The following is a 16,460-nucleotide window of genomic DNA, read 5'->3' as shown; positions in this document are numbered from 1 at the left end:
AATTGAAACTGAGCTATATTATATGCAAAAGATTTTTGTGAAACTGTTATTTTATACGAATTCAATTGCTCAGAGAAAAAGAGGGATCTTAGATCATTTCTCCATACAGAATCCTCCCCAGATCCTTGATATTCCTTGTCTGCACTTATGGACTGCCCTCATCAATTCAAACCACAGGTTTTTAATGGGTTTCAAGTCCGGATACTGAGATGGCCCTTGCAAAATGTTGATTTTGTGGCCAATTAGCTTTTTCTTTGTGGATTTTAATGTGTGCTTGGGGTTATTGTCTTGCTGGCCAAGATAATTATCATAAGTAGACATTCCAGCTTCCTGGTAGAGGCAACTAGGTTTTTGACAAAAATAGAATGGTACAGGGTAAAGTTTAAAAGCCATTGCCATATGTACTGGTATGTTTCCAAGTCAAAAGAGTTTGCACATATATTATGACATCAATGTGTGACACTTTTTTTGTTTGTCTTGGTGTTCGGCAAGGTTTTATTCAGTATTCTTCCCTGTTTTTCCTTGAGGCAAGTCGAAATCAAATCAAATTGTATTTGTCACACGCCCCGAATACCACAGTTGTAGAATTTACTGTGATGCTTACCGACAAGCCCTTTCCATACAATGCAGAATTAAAAAGAAAATTTACAAAAAACAAAAAAGCTAATAATAAACAAAAATAACAATGAGACTATATATAAGGAGTACCAGCACCGAGTTAATGTGCAGGGGTACGAGGAAGTTGAGGTAATATGTACATGTAGGTAAGGTAAAAGTGACTAGGCAATCAGGGTTAGGGTTGCACATTCTGGGGAATATTCAGAGGTAGAAACTTTCCGTGGCAATTAAAGGGAATATATAGAAAATGAACAGTAATACCATTTAAAGGTACATGTTTTTTCCATTGGATATATTTACCATATTATACGGAGACAGAAACATAAACCCTATCATAAGTAGACATAATTGCAAATTATTAAATAGTTCCAATAGCAATAAAAAAATCTAGTTACGAATTGTACTTTAATTAAATGAGTTGACTCTTCACATGGGGTGATTCCACAGAACAGCAAAAGGGAATATTGAATGATCCCCAATGATCCATTGCATCGCCGAAAAACATTTTTAACAGACATCTGTAAAATTATAGTCTAGAAACGAAAGCTTTGGTTGTCTTCCCCTCAGGCTTCCATGTCCTCTCCCTGGACCTCCTCAATGTCCACCGGATGGCAACCAATTGTTCAACCCTGTATTGACAGCCTGATGCGTGCATTGGTGTGTGTGTTCCAGAACAAGGGCCAGTTGTGATCTGAGACGGCTGATGTTGGTGGGATTTGGAGGATGATGGAGGCTACAGCGGAAAGAGCCTCAGATCCACAAAGTCCCAACCACCAGGTGGCTGATGAGATGTTGGCACGAATGCAATATTACATCTTCATCACAAAGCCCTTGCTTGGAAGTGTACTTCACCAAGCTGCCAAGAACCTTGCCCTCATCCAGGCCAAGGTGACGAGACAAGATATAGATGACACCATAGGCCTTGCTGATCTCTGCACCAGACAAGATGATCTTGCCAGCATAGTTGGGGTCCAACATGTATGCTGCGGTGTGTATGGGCTTCAGGCAGAAGTCTTTTTGCTTTTTGATGGATTTCAGAACTGCAGTTTCCTCTGCTTGGAGCAACAGTGAAGTGGACAGGGCATTACGGATTTCTTCTCTTACATCTGCAAGCAGAGTCTGAACATCAGACAGGATGGCATTGTCTCCCTCAATCTGTGCAATGGCTAGTGATAATTTCCGGCTGCTTGCAAATCTCTCCCAAAATACATCATCCAGGAGGATCCTCTTGATGGGACTGTCCATATCGGCAGACTGTGATATGGCCATTTCCAGGAGACTGTCAAACATGATGCCAACACCAACCTAACTAGTCTTTCTGGGCAGCTTCAATGTGGTGCTCTTATTCGTATCACTTTACTTTCTGAGGTAGATTGCTGCTATAACTTGATGACCCTTCACATATCTAACCATTTCATTGGCTCTCTTGTAGAGTGTTGTTTTCCATTGTTTTCAGTGCCATGATGTCCTTGAGGAGCAGATTCAATGCATGAGCAGCACAGCTGATGGGTGTGATGTGAGGGTAGGACTCCTCCACTTTAGACCAAGCCGCCTTCATGTTCGCAGCATTGTCTGTTATTATTGCAAATACCTTCTGTGGTCCAAGGTCATTGATGACTGCCTTCAGCTCATCTGCAATGTAGAGACCGGTGTGTCTATTGTCCCTTGTGTCTGTGCTCTTGTAGAATACAGATTGAGGGGTGGAGATGATGTAGTTAATTATTCCTTGCCCACGAACATTCGACCACCCATCAGAGATGATTACAATACAGTCTGCTTTCTCTATGATTTGCTTGACCTACACTTGAACTCTGCATCCAGCAAATGAGTAGATAAAGCATGTCTGGTTGGAGGGGTGTATGCTGGGCAAAGAACATTCAGAAATCTCTTCCAATACCCATTGCCTGTGAGCATCAGAGGTCAACCAGTTGCATACACAGCTTGAGCAAGACATTCATCAGCATTTCTCTGACTGCGTTCCTTCATTGAGTCAAAAAAACTTCTGATTCCAGGAGGACCATGAGCTGTTGCTATCGATAAAGTGTCTGATTCATCATTTTCACCTCAAATAGAAGTAGAGGGACTTTTGTCAGAGGTTGTTTGTTGTGAGCGCTGAGGGAACTTTATGCACTTGGCCAGATTATTCTGCATCTTTGTTGCATTCTTCACATATGATTTGGCACAGTATTTGCAAATGTACAGAGCTTTTCCTTCTACATTAGCTGCAGTGAAATGTCTCCACACATCAGATAGTGCCCGTGTCATTTTCCTGTAAAGAAAAGGAAAAAATGAGTAAAAAAAAACAACAAATACAATTCCATGTACAGATAAATAGTTAAGCAATTAGATTAAACAACTCTTTTGTAAGATACTTAAAAAAAATAAAGCATGTATGGAAACAGGTGAATTAACATTCCTCAGTTAGCAGGCCCAAGCAAGCTAAAACCCACATGGCAGCAAAAACTAACTAGCAGAAATTGTTAACAAGTTAGAAATGATTTAAAGAAACTTTTCTGTACGCTACTATTTACTAGTTAACAAGAAATCATGTATGCCATAAAAATATTCTCCCCACCCAGTATTGTAATCAAAACTTACCAGAAAGCATGTAGTCCTTGGCTCAGACAGTGTGGTAGTGTGCAAGATCTTGAGAATCAGCTGTACATGTGATGGAAGAATGCCCTGTGCATTCAGAGGGTTGCAACTCCATTGAATTAGGGATAGTTTATCCAAAATATGCCACAAGACCTAGAATTGCCTTGTGTGCATATCCCACAAGAAAGGTTCACTGTTATAAGCATTTTTTGTTGTTGATGAATTTAAGCAAAATTCCCCAAATTCCCGAGCTTAACTTCCCATGGAAAATTTACCAGAATGTTTCCGACCATTTGCAACCCTAATGAGGATAGATAATAAAGAGTAGCAGCAGCGTATGTAGAGAGTGTGAGAGTATGAAAGCCGCCTCCAACGTTGTTTTACAGAATTTGGCAGTACGCCCAACCGGCCTCACAACCACAGACCACGTGTAACCATGCCAGCCAAGGACCTCCACATCCAACTTCTTCACCTGCGAGATTGTCTGAGACCAGCCACCCGGACAGCTGATGAAACTGTGGGTTTGCACAATCAAATAATTTTTGCACCAACTGTCAGAAACTGTCTGCGTGCTCGTCGTCCTCACCAGGATCTTGACCTGACTGCAGTTTGGCGTTGTAACTGACTTCAGTGGACAAATGCTTACCTTTGATGGCCACTGGCACGCTGGAAAGGTGTGCTCTCCACGGATGAATCCCGGTTTCAACTGCACTGGGCAGATGGCAGAGAGCGTGTTTGGTGTGTGGGCGAGCTGTTTGCAGATGTCAACGTTATGAACATGGTGCCCCATGGTGGTGGGGTTATGGTATGGGAAGGCATAAGCTACGGACAACGAACACAATTGCATTTTATTAATGGCAATTTGAATGCACAGAGATATTGTGATGAGATCCTAAGGCCCATTTTCGGGCCATTCCTCCACCGCCCTCACCTCATGTTTCAGCATGATAATGCACAATCCCATGTCACAAGGATCTGTACACAATTCCTGGAAGCTGAAAATGTTTCAGTTCCTCCATGGCCTGCATATTCACCAGACATATTAACCACTGAGCAGTTTGGGATGCTCTGGATCGATGTATGACAGCGTGTTCCAGTTCCCGCCAATATCTAGCAACTTACTTTGCAAAGCCATTGAAGAGGAGTGGGACAACATTCCACAGGCCACATTCAACAACCTCATCAACTCTATGTGAAGGGGATGTAACGTGCTGCATGAGGCAAATGATGGTCACACCAGATACTGACTGGTTTTCTGATACACGCCCCTACCTTTTTTTTAAGGTATCTGTGACCAACAGACGCATATATGTATTCCCAGTCATGTGAAATAAATAGATTAGGGCCTAATGAATTTATTTAAATTGAGTGATTTCCTTATAGGAATTGTAACTCGCTAAAATCTTTGAAATTGCTGCATGTTGCATTTATATTTTTGTTTCTCGTAATTACAGATTGCTTGATTTATCAGAACAATTCTGACTATTTTGGGAAAGTGTATACTGGCTATGTTGTTGCTAAGGAGTCTCAAGAGTGAGAAACAGTAATATTGCCGCTTTTGTCTCGCTTTTCAAGTTAAGGTCTTTTATTAAGGAAGCATGCAAGGCACAGACTTTCGCATCTCCTTGCTGAGTTCTGCTAGGAGCAATCCAAACCTAGTATGGTGGCGCCTTTAACCCATCAGCTGGGGAGTACTGGAAAGCAATACCAGGCTACTAGTGGATGACGCTCGGAGTATAAGAGTTAATGGGGGCTCTGCAAGACAAAATCAGAGAGGAAAACAAACTTTGTCATTCACATTATGGTTCATAAACAGGATTATTTGGGCAGGTCAATGACCAGGGGCAAGTTAATCTCTTGTGGACAGACGAAGTTCACGTAAATCGTACCATAGATCTGTATTTATAATATAAACACCAATTGATGACAAGCAGCAATAGTTTTGGTGTTTGGGTATTTCCATCACTGGTAAACTTGGACAAATCAGGATTGGGTAAATGCGGTATTTGTATGATTTTGAAGGAGAGTCTGAAAGGGCGGTCATAGTCTGTTTACGAGAGATAAAATGATGTAAACACTATGGTACCGTAGAGGTCATCCTGCAATGGGATGCGTGTGATAACAAACAGCATTAGTTCAGGGGCGTAGGTTTTTTTTAGTCACTTGTTATTTGGACAAATCACAATTTCGAGAGAGGGTGGAGCTCCTCTTTCTGGTTCCACTCCTAGCATTTATTCATATCTTCTCTTAATATGTATGGACACAGAACTTAATTGAGCATCTGGCCAATTATGCAAGACATTAGTTCTGGGTTAAAAGAGATTAGGGATATATTTGACATACCACAAGGCAAACACATTTCCAGTAAAAGTAGTGCCATATTTCTTCTGCTATTTAGAAGTAACACATGGTAGCTAGGAAAAGCTGAACCCTTGAGAAACTCTTGAGGAAATTACAAGACAAAAACAGTCATTTCAGAATTATTCCTCTTCATTTTGAAGCGTACACAGTGATGTTTAGGCCAAAACAAAAGCAGCGGTGCATCTCTTTCACTCCATGGCATCTGTTTCAGGACAGTAAATCTTGTGATCCCACAGAGAAAAGTGTGAGGATGGAATGATCAATGAGAGCCATCACAACCACTCAGAACCAAAACAAACCAACTGAACACACTGACAGAGTCCAGGTCTGACCTTTTACGACCGGTTTTCAACCATATTGTTTTTCTTCACTTCTCCTACTATAGGTTTGGGAATTGCCAAGGACCTCACGATACGATGACACTTAGGTGCTGATACGATATGTATTGCGATTCTATATTGTGATTTTATTGCAATTTGATGTTTCAAACATATTGCTCACCATACGCTCACCGTATTTTGCAGAGGGACAACTGAGAACGAGTTTGGATCAGTCAGGGAAATAAAAGTGCCAAAACATATGGTCTCACTTCGAAAGAATGCAGAGAACAAGCGTATGAAAGAAAATTACTGGAGTTGGTGCATATACAGCCAACTAATGCAAAAATAATACTGCGAAAGTCAAAACGACACATCGTCAAAAATAATATCCCGATATGCAACTATCGATTTTTCCCTCATCACTATTCTACTGTTGTATTTTTTTCATAACACGGGTTATATGTAATCTAAATGCTTTTAGCTGTGGCGACAGACTGATAGTTTATGTTTCAGAGTGTTTCAAGTTGATATTTAGTGTGTGTCCCTCTTTCTTCTCCACTTCATACTTGATAACATCTTTAATTATAATCTTTAATTTAATTTAATTTAATTAATTTAATTTAATCTTTAATTTAATTATATAAATTATATAAAATTATATATATAAATAAAGAGGTTAGCTAGCCAGCTATTTGTCGTCCTTAACGTAGGAGACTCTGCTAGCTAGCCAACAGCTAGCCAACGTCTACTGAATAGAACTTCCGCACTCAACAACCCCGGTCGCATTCCGCTTCGCTCCACAGGTAGTATCACATTTTTCATTTCATTTCTTTACAGCACAACGGTTTGATTTGTTTGATCGTAGCTAGCTACATAGCTAGCTACATAGCCGTCTGTGTATCAAAGATAATTGTGTAGTCTAGAGCGATTTTCTAGGTTAGCTAGCCAGCTATTGTCGTTCTTTTAACGCAACGTAACGTAATCAACACTGCTAGCTAGCCAGCTAGCCCCCCGAATAGCAGCACTGTAGAAACTATTACACTCAACGGAACGACTTGATTAGTGTAGTGTCAACAACGCAGCCACTGCCAGCTAGCCTACAAAGTCAACAACGCAGCCACTGCCAGCTAGCCTACTTCAGCAGTACTGTATCATTTTAATCATTTTAGTCAATAAGATTCTTGCTACGTAAGCTTAACTTTCTGAACATTCGAGACGTGTAGTCCACTTGTCATTCCAATCTCCTTGCATTAGCGTAGCCTCTTCTGTAGCCTGTCAACTATGTGTCTGTCTATCCCTGTTCTCTCCTCTCTGCACAGACCATACAAACGCTCCACACCGCGTGGCCGCTGCCACCCTAATCTGGTGGTCCCAGCGCGCACGACCCACGTGGAGTTCCAGGTCTCCGGTAGCCTCTGGAACTGCCGATCTGCGGCCAACAAGGCAGAGTTCATCTCAGCCTATGCCTCCCTCCAGTCCCTCGACTTCTTGGCACTGACAGAAACATGGATCACCACAGATAACACTGCTACTCCTACTGCTCTCTCTTCGTCCGCCCACGTGTTCTCGCACACCCCGAGAGCTTCTGGTCAGCGGGGTGGTGGCATCGGGATCCTTATCTCTCCCAAGTGGTCATTCTCTCTTTCTCCCCTTACCCATCTGTCTATCGCCTCCTTTGAATTTCATGCTGTCACAGTTACCAGCCCTTTCAAGCTTAACATCCTTATCATTTATCGCCCTCCAGGTCCCCTCGGAGAGTTCATCAATGAGCTTGATGCATTGATAAGCTCCTTTCCTGAGGACGGCTCACCTCTCACAGTTCTGGGCGACTTTAACCTCCCCACGTCTACCTTTGACTCATTCCTCTCTGCCTCCTTCTTTCCACTCCTCTCCTCTTTTGACCTCACCCTCTCACCTTCCCCCTACTCACAAGGCAGGCAATACGCTCGACCTCATCTTTACTAGATGCTGTTCTTCCACTAACCTCATTGCAACTCCCCTCCAAGTCTCCGACCACTACCTTGTATCCTTTTCCCTCTCGCTCTCATCCAACACTTCCCACACTGCCCCTACTCGGATGGTATCGCGCCGTCCCAACCTTCGCTCTCTCTCCCCGCTACTCTCTCCTCTTCCATCCTATCATCTCTTCCCTCTGCTCAAACCTTCTCCAACCTATCTCCTGATTCAGCCTCCTCAACGCTCCTCTCCTCCCTTTCTGCATCCTTTGACTCTCTATGTCCCCTATCTTCCAGGCCGGCTCGGTCCTCCCCTCCCGCTCCGTGGCTTGACGACTCATTGCGAGCTCACAGAACAGGGCTCCGGGCAGCCGAGCGGAAATGGAGGAAAACTCGCCTCCCTGCGGACCTGGCATCCTTTCGCTCCCTCCTCTCTACATTTTCCTCCTCTGTCTCTGCTGCTAAAACCACTTTCTACCACTCTAAATTTCAAGCATCTGCCTCTAACCCTAGGAAGCTCTTTGCCACCTTCTCCTCCCTCCTGAATCCTCCCCCCCTCTCTGCAGATGACTTCGTCAACCATTTTGAAAAGAAGGTCGACGACATCCGATCCTCGTTTGCTAAGTCAAACGACACTGCTGGTTCTGCTCACACTGCCCTACCCTGTGCTCTGACCTCTTTCTCCCCTCTCTCTCCAGATGAAATCTCGCGTCTTGTGACGGCCGGCCGCCCAACAACCTGCCCGCTCGACCCTATCCCCTCCTCTCTTCTCCATACCATTTCCGGAGACCTTCTCCCTTACCTCACCTCGCTCATCAACTTATCCCTGACCGCTGGCTACGTCCCTTCCGTCTTCAAGAGAGCGAGAGTTGCACCCCTTCTGAAAAAACCTACACTCGATCCCTCCGATGTTAACAACTACAGACCAGTATCCCTTCTTTCTTTTCTCTCCAAAACTCTTGAACATGCCGTCCTTGGTCAGCTCTCCCGCTATCTCTCTCAGAATGACCTTCTTGATCCAAATCAGTCAGGTTTCAAGACTAGTCATTCAACTGAGACTGCTCTTCTCTGTATCACGGAGGCGCTCCGCACCGCTAAAGCTAACTCTCTCTCCTCTGCTCTCATCCTTCTAGACCTATCGGCTGCCTTCGATACTGTGAACCATCAGATCCTCCTCTCCACCCTCTCCGAGTTGGGCATCTCTGGCGCGGCCCACGCTTGGATTGCGTCCTACCTGACAGGTCGCTCCTACCAGGTGGCGTGGCGAGAATCTGTCTCCTCACCACGCGCTCTCACCACTGGTGTCCCCCAGGGCTCTGTTCTAGGCCCTCTCCTATTCTCGCTATACACCAAGTCACTTGGCTCTGTCATAACCTCACATGGTCTCTCCTATCATTGCTATGCAGACGACACACAATTAATCTTCTCCTTTCCCCCCTCTGATGACCAGGTGGCGAATCGCATCTCTGCATGTCTGGCAGACATATCAGTGTGGATGACGGATCACCACCTCAAGCTGAACTTCGGCAAGACGGAGCTGCTCTTCCTCCCGGGGAAGGACTGCCCGTTCCATGATCTCGCCATCACGGTTGACAACTCCATTGTGTCCTCCTCCCAGAGCGCTAAGAACCTTGGCGTGATCCTGGACAACACCCTGTCGTTCTTAACTAACATCAAGACGGTGGCACGTTCCTGTAGGTTCATGCTCTACAACATCCGCAGAGTACGACCCTGCCTCACGCAGGAAGCGGCGCAGGTCCTAATCCAGGCACTTGTCATCTCCCGTCTGGATTACTGCAACTCGCTGTTGGCTGGGCTCCCTGCCTGTGCCATTAAACCCCTACAACTCATCCAGAACGCCGCAGCCCGTCTAGTGTTCAACCTTCCCAAGTTCTCTCACGTCACCCCGCTCCTCCGCTCTCTCCACTGGCTTCCAGTTGAAGCTCGCATCCGCTACAAGACCATGGTGCTTGCCTACGGAGCTGTGAGGGGAACGGCACCTCAGTACCTCCAGGCTCTGATCAGGCCCTACACCCAAATAAGGGCACTGCGTTCATCCACCTCTGGCCTGCTCGTCTCCCTACCACTGAGGAAGTACAGTTCCCGCTCAGCCCAGTCAAAACTGTTCGCTGCTCTGGCTCCCCAATGGTGGAACAAACTCCCTCACGACGCCAGGACAGCGGAGTCAATCACCACCTTCCGGAGACACCTGAAACCCCACCTCTTTAAGGAATACTTAGGATAGGATAAAGTAATCCTTCTCACCCCCTCCTCCCCCCTTAAAATATTTAGATGCACTATTGTAAAGTGGCTGTTCCACTGGATGTCATAAGGTGAATGCACCAATTTGTAAGTCGCTCTGGATAAGAGCGTCTGCTAAATGACTTAAATGTAATGTAATGTAAATGTAATAAACTTGAAGCTGATTTAGAGGACTGTCTTTACCTCCAACATGCTCCGGGGGACATTTCCTGACAGACACATAACTGTACAAAAATGAAAAGTCTGGAGAAGCCAGGAGAAGGTTGGAATGTGACCCAGTTAGGGAGCTTGCCACTGGGGAGCTGGAAGGACTGTGACAACCAAGCTCCAAATCTCCTTTGGAGGCTACACACATACACAGTTACAGACACACTGGTCAAAACGCAGATGGGCCAGCCAAAATCACTCCAAAGACAGATTCACGTACAATCACGTGCACAAATTAAATCCAGTTCTATTTGAATCCTACATCTATAGCAGTTACCCTGGCCTAAACTCCCAAAAGACGCAGACAATTGTGTCCTGCACGGGGCTGCCACGCCTGAACAGTAAATATCAAATAAAAAAATACAGAATAGCCTCTGAACCAAACCATCTATCCCACATTGTCACTCCACATTCTGAGTCCAGCACACTCCATCATCTGTCACTCAGCATCCCTCCTCCTACTCCATGTTCCACACTGTGCCCATCACGCCACTGCCTCTGCTCTTAGTCCATTCTTCATCCTCTTCTTTTTGTTTCCCTCTTCTCTCGCCTCCTCCACCTATCCCTGATGCTCTCGTCTCAAAGTGCTGCCCCCACCCCTATTGATGTTCCTATGTCTTCCTATGTCTATGTTCTTTATATGCTATGTTTCCGTCTCTGTCCACCACCCACCATCGATGTGCTCTCCATCTTGCTCAAAGTCCTGTACAGTGTCTCTGTCTGGAGTTTGTGTATCTGAGGGTATGGCGTTTGTGAAAGACAGAGTGTGTGTATCTAGGACTATGTGTGTTTGTAAGACAGTGGGGATTTCAGTTGGATAATGGCCTAGCTCTGAGTCCTGGTTTTCTTACACTACAATGAGCAAGCATTATTCAAATTGCTTTGACCGCACGCAAACACGCACACACACACACACACCCCCCCACACTAGTACAACCACTCACATGCACACAACACACACACTGAACGACCACACCCTGCTAGTACACACACCCACACACATAGTAGACTGATGGCAAGACACACCAGGGAAGCGCTCCACCCGGGTTTGTCTGTCAGTGAAAGAGGGAAGAGGTACAGCAGAAGTCTGAGGGAACAACACAGCGCAACTTCAGATTTATCCCTCTGTTATTCTATTCATCTTTTATTCAGACAGCAGAGCAGGGGGAAATCTTTTCATCCGAAAAGATACAACCATCATCTGCAAGCAGAGGGACCTCCAGGCATGAATAAAACAAAAGAACTAGAAAGGTAGATTTCGCAAGAAAAAGCTGTCCAAATGTATTTTTATGTCAGTGGGAGAAGTGTAGAAGTTGATAGAAAATTGATAGAGGCTAGTGTTTAAAATGTGATACTAGTGTAGTAGCAGAGGTAGTGACTGTATTACAAATAGTAGTGGGATAGTATATTTGAGTTGTTTATTAACAGTAGAAGTAGTTACTTCAGTAGTGGTGGAGGGGGGGGACGGATGGAGGGAAGGAGGGAGTGAAAGGAGGACAAAAAGAAGGTAGGGGCAAGGACGTATAGAGGAATGGAGAGGGAGAGAAATGAATCAAGAGGTAGATTGAGAGCAGAATGGAGTGATAGGGGGAGGGAGGTATGATAGAGCTCACTCCGTCTACCTGGCTGTTGTCTGTACATTAGTGAGGTTCTACAGCGAGAGGTGAAGTATATATAATTAATATGAGAAGAGACTGAAAAGGAGAGTTGAGGATATTTCACCACACACACACCGGTGAGAGTTGAACCTTGGGCAACACACACAGTTGTGAGGGTCATGGAATTTTGGATGACAGTAATTGGCCAGCCACATTCCCCCCCCCCAACCCCCCAAAACATTTGCTCCTGACTGCATGTGCTGCCATAGAAATGTAATTAATACATTCTATTTCTATGTTTGCTGCTGCATTGTGCGGGGCGTTGCCTTGGCAACCGCAGACTCATTCGCTAGTTTCATCAAGGCGCAAGAAAGTTTCATCACGTTGTTAAAGGGATAGCTCACCCAAATAACACAATGACATGTTGGTTTCCTTACCTTGTAAGCAGTATGTGATTTAGGCGTGACATCAATCCATGCCTTGGTTTAGTTGCCCTGGCAATGTGTCCACATGCTAATCTTTTAGCGTTTGTGGCACAAACCCCAATCAAGTCATGGGACCGATATAATGTGTGAACTATCCCTTTAAGAGTCCATATTACTGCATGAATGCCTGCCCCCCCTCCTCGAAAAATGGTTATGTCACCGTTAAACCTATTTGTGCCAGCCCTACACACACAAACACTGTTACAACTGCTGCTGTTACGTCTGCTCCTTCTAAACCAACCCAGACTTCACAAATACACACTACATTGGAAGAGATGTTGATATCTTACACTTCAAGTGCCGAACACCAGCATGAAATTTATGCATGTAACCTGACTTACACAAAAGTCTCCTACTGACATCCATTCATGATTGACAAAGCCAGGCAGTGTTGCGTCACATGATAGGATCATTTCCATCCTCGGCCCACGGATTTAACGAGTTGGCACTTCTACAGGCAATAATAGAGTTCAGAGTTGTTAGCAGCTTCAAAAAAAATTAACTTTCCACACCTATGGGCTTGTTCAGTGGTTGGATGGTGCAAAATGGTGTTTATTAATTTAGCTTCAGGCCGGTTCAGAGAAAGGCTACAGCTAGAAGATAAAGAGAAGGAGAGGAAGAGGAGTTGGAGGAGAAAAGGAAATGTAACAGCAGCACCTCCAGACACTACAACACCTACCTGCTTGCAGACAAACTAAACCACATCTCCACATGCTCTTGTTAAAGCCTCCATTATACAAGACATCTGAACGTTCCCGAATGGAGATCGAGACCATACCCATTTCCATAAAATACCACCACATCAAGTTTTGGGAGCATGAGAGTTACAGATGATACATTTTCTGCACTATTTTGTGCAGCACCTGAACAAAAGGGGATACAAATATGGATATGCCGTCACACAGGCACCAGCGCACCAGCACACACACTTCGAGGGTTTAATAAGTGAAGCTACACTTGCAGTACAACCAGGCGCCGTGGCTTATGGAGTGGTCACAGGGAGCCCCAGACGTCACTTAGCCAAAGGTCACTGTTGATGGGACACTCTAGCAGCACATAAACATGCCACTTATAAACAGGTACACACACAGGCCAAATGCTACCTCACAGAGTATGTTGCATACAATTTTGCCAGGTGACAACACAGAGGACATAAACAGGGTACGCTTGCATGCACACACACAGACACACAACGTTATTCAATTGTGCAGGTGAGACACTCACTGGCATGCTAATGTGTTGATTGTGCAGTCTGATGAGGTCTGGAAACGTCAATGTTTAAAATATTGAACCGAAATAGCGATTGAGGAGTAAGTGTCTAGTGTTAGACTGGTGTCAGTCTAGACAGTTTAGTGCACACATGACTGTAAGTCGCTTTGGATAAAAGCGTCTGCTAAATGGCATATATTATTATTATTATAGTGCAGTTTGTCCATTCTACCTCAGAGGTTTAGTCATTGTCCCCCTGTTGAAGTATGTCTGCTGCTTTTAAACAGCTCCCATTGAAGAGGCTTGAGACCCTTGTCTAATGCTATGGTAAGCGCCACAGAACAACCTTTACAAGCTTCTGGATAGCTGAAATGCCTGTGACGGTTTTCTCCCGAGGAGACTAAATATGATAAGCGCAACATGAAAGGTAAAATGAAGGTTAAAAACAAGTGGACTTAAAAAAAAAAAATAAGGTTTTGCTGCTTATTTCAATGCCCTTCTGAGAACGGTACGCATGGCGGCGCATAGGCTCAGTTAATCTGTCTCTTTAATGGAGGGTAGGGACAGGGTTTCCGCCCTGCGACGAGCAGCACTAGAGATGTGAGCAGGAGTGTGTGTATTTTGCTACACTCTAGACTCTAAGAGTGCTCTGACTGGGCCATGTTCCATTCTATTACTGTCACACTGGTGGTAGGGGGCTGTGTCCCAGATCACACAACCACTGAAGCAAACCCACCCACTTGAGTGCACACAGCGGCTGTACAGGTGTGAGATATCTCCGTGTTGGACTGGGGATCTAAGGCAGAACATTTAGCGCTCTTCCACACTTAAAAACGACTATGCTCTCCCCTTGCTGGCTAGCAAGCAGATCAACAATGTGTGAGAGAGAGAGAGCAAGAGAGGGAGAAAGAGAAGTCCGAGAGGGGGGGGAAAGAGAGAAACGGAGAGAGAAAGAGTCAGACTGAACACAGCGACCATTCTTCAAGGGAGCTGCGCTGGAACAAGCAGTGCCAGCTGTGTGTGTTATAGTACTGTCGCTTTGTGCTCTGCTTTCTTACCCTCAGGGGAAACATCAGGGGTCTGGGCTGAGGTGATAAGTGCTGTGGGACACCGCCACAGTGCCGACACAAACAAACATGCTAACAAAACCATGCGCGCACGCACGCACACACATACACACACACACACACACACACACACGTATACACACATTCCCACACACCCCTGTGCGTAGATGTGCACCAACACACCAACTTATCCAACCCGTTTAGGAGGGTAAGCGGGCAGTTTGTAGAGTAAAGTCATACTTTAATATATAGCGTTATTATTTTACCCATTGTGAACCACCTGTGGAGCCTGCAGAGGAACCATGATTGTCCACAGACACACAACAGGACGGAGACATGTAAAGCGAGAAACATGGCTCAGAAAGTTGCCAATGGTTTGAAACAAAACCAAATTACAACACGCTCTGCAGTGGGGATAAAATGCTGTGGTTGTGATTTAACAGGACACACTGTCCTCTGTGTATGTGTGTGTGTGTGTAGACTCACCAGTTTCTTCCTCTTGTCCTGTTCTGTGGGAGGCTCCTCATCGTCAGTCAGCTTGGGTTCCTCGAAATGGCTCATCAACATACAGCTAGCAGAGAGAAACACACACACATAGTTTACATGTGGACAGACAGAAATGTACCAACACATACATGCACCCTACGCACGTACACATACATGCTAGCGCGCCACAGACAGACACATGTACAATGCGCCTACACATATGGCCCAACGATAGGCCCATGAATCATGCAGCCGTGTGATTGATAACGCAGTAGCGAATGTATCATAGACCTGGTGACTGTGATGAAGAGTCTTCGAGGGGAGAGAACCTTAGGGCATGACATCATCTAAAACCTATGATGCACTGACGACACTGCGGCATCACTCTCGTATATCATACACACCATATATCGCTGCATACACAAACATTCACACATTCATTCACATACATATTTATACAGGTGATTCTCATGAAACCAGTTTCAAACATGTCTATAGCAAATTGAGCTACAAAACCATGATGCATCTGCAAATATCAACTATCATTCTGAGGACTAAGATGTTTCGTTTTTGGCAAAGTGTCTTATTTTAAATACATTTTATCCCGAATCCTTAAAATTTTCACCCCAAATTGTCATTACCGAAATACATCCGGATTAAATTCTCTGGTATTTTTTAAATATAAAATGTTAAATTAGAAAAACCTAAAATGCATGAATGTTTGAAATGTTGTTTAACTCAGGCTTTAATTAGTGGCGCAACATAAAAACATATATTTGAAATTGATTACTTTTTTGGACCGTTACGGTAATGAGAACTTTGTGGAAATTGTGGTAAAATGCATAATATCTGATCGAAAAACATAATAATAATTATGAAACAGATAAGTACAGATCTAATCTCAGTGATCCAAGAGGAAATGTCGTAAAAGATGACACGATTTTTTGGGTCAAATGTCAGTTTTGTGAGAATGACCCACACGTGGATACGCACTCAGGCATACAAATAAACAAGCATGGTGGTGACAAATTACCCAGTAATCCCTCACTATTTGCGTCAACTTTTTTATTTCCACCAGTGTGTCCATTGATTGCATTTGCAAACAATACAAGCAAGAAACTTCCATTTGCTAGGATGCGCAGAGCTGATTCCTAACAACTTTCAACAACAGCCAAAATAACTTGAGGAGTTGAAGTGTGAACTCCGCATGCCAGTTTGCTGTCTGGGCGGGGATCGGTAGCGCTAGGGCTGCTATCCTGGGGGTAAACACTATTACGCTGTGCACCATTGTTCCCTG

At 44.6% G+C, this 16,460-nt stretch overlaps 1 protein-coding gene across 1 annotated transcript in view; it reads right to left on the bottom strand.

Moving 5' to 3' along the window:
* Positions 1 to 16,460, bottom strand: part of ipo11 (importin 11) — a 245,623-nt gene that overhangs the window by 38,008 nt on the left and 191,155 nt on the right. Inside the window, exon 28 of the mRNA XM_046346795.1 lies at positions 15,164 to 15,248. Within this exon, the coding sequence (XP_046202751.1) occupies positions 15,164 to 15,248 (85 nt within the window). The remainder of the gene's footprint in view (positions 1 to 15,163; positions 15,249 to 16,460) is intronic.

The sequence above is a fragment of the Oncorhynchus gorbuscha genome, linkage group LG04 (assembly GCF_021184085.1).
Source record: "Oncorhynchus gorbuscha isolate QuinsamMale2020 ecotype Even-year linkage group LG04, OgorEven_v1.0, whole genome shotgun sequence".
Classification (NCBI taxonomy): Eukaryota; Metazoa; Chordata; class Actinopteri; order Salmoniformes; family Salmonidae; genus Oncorhynchus; species Oncorhynchus gorbuscha.
This window is presented reverse-complemented; position numbering and strand designations above follow the sequence as displayed.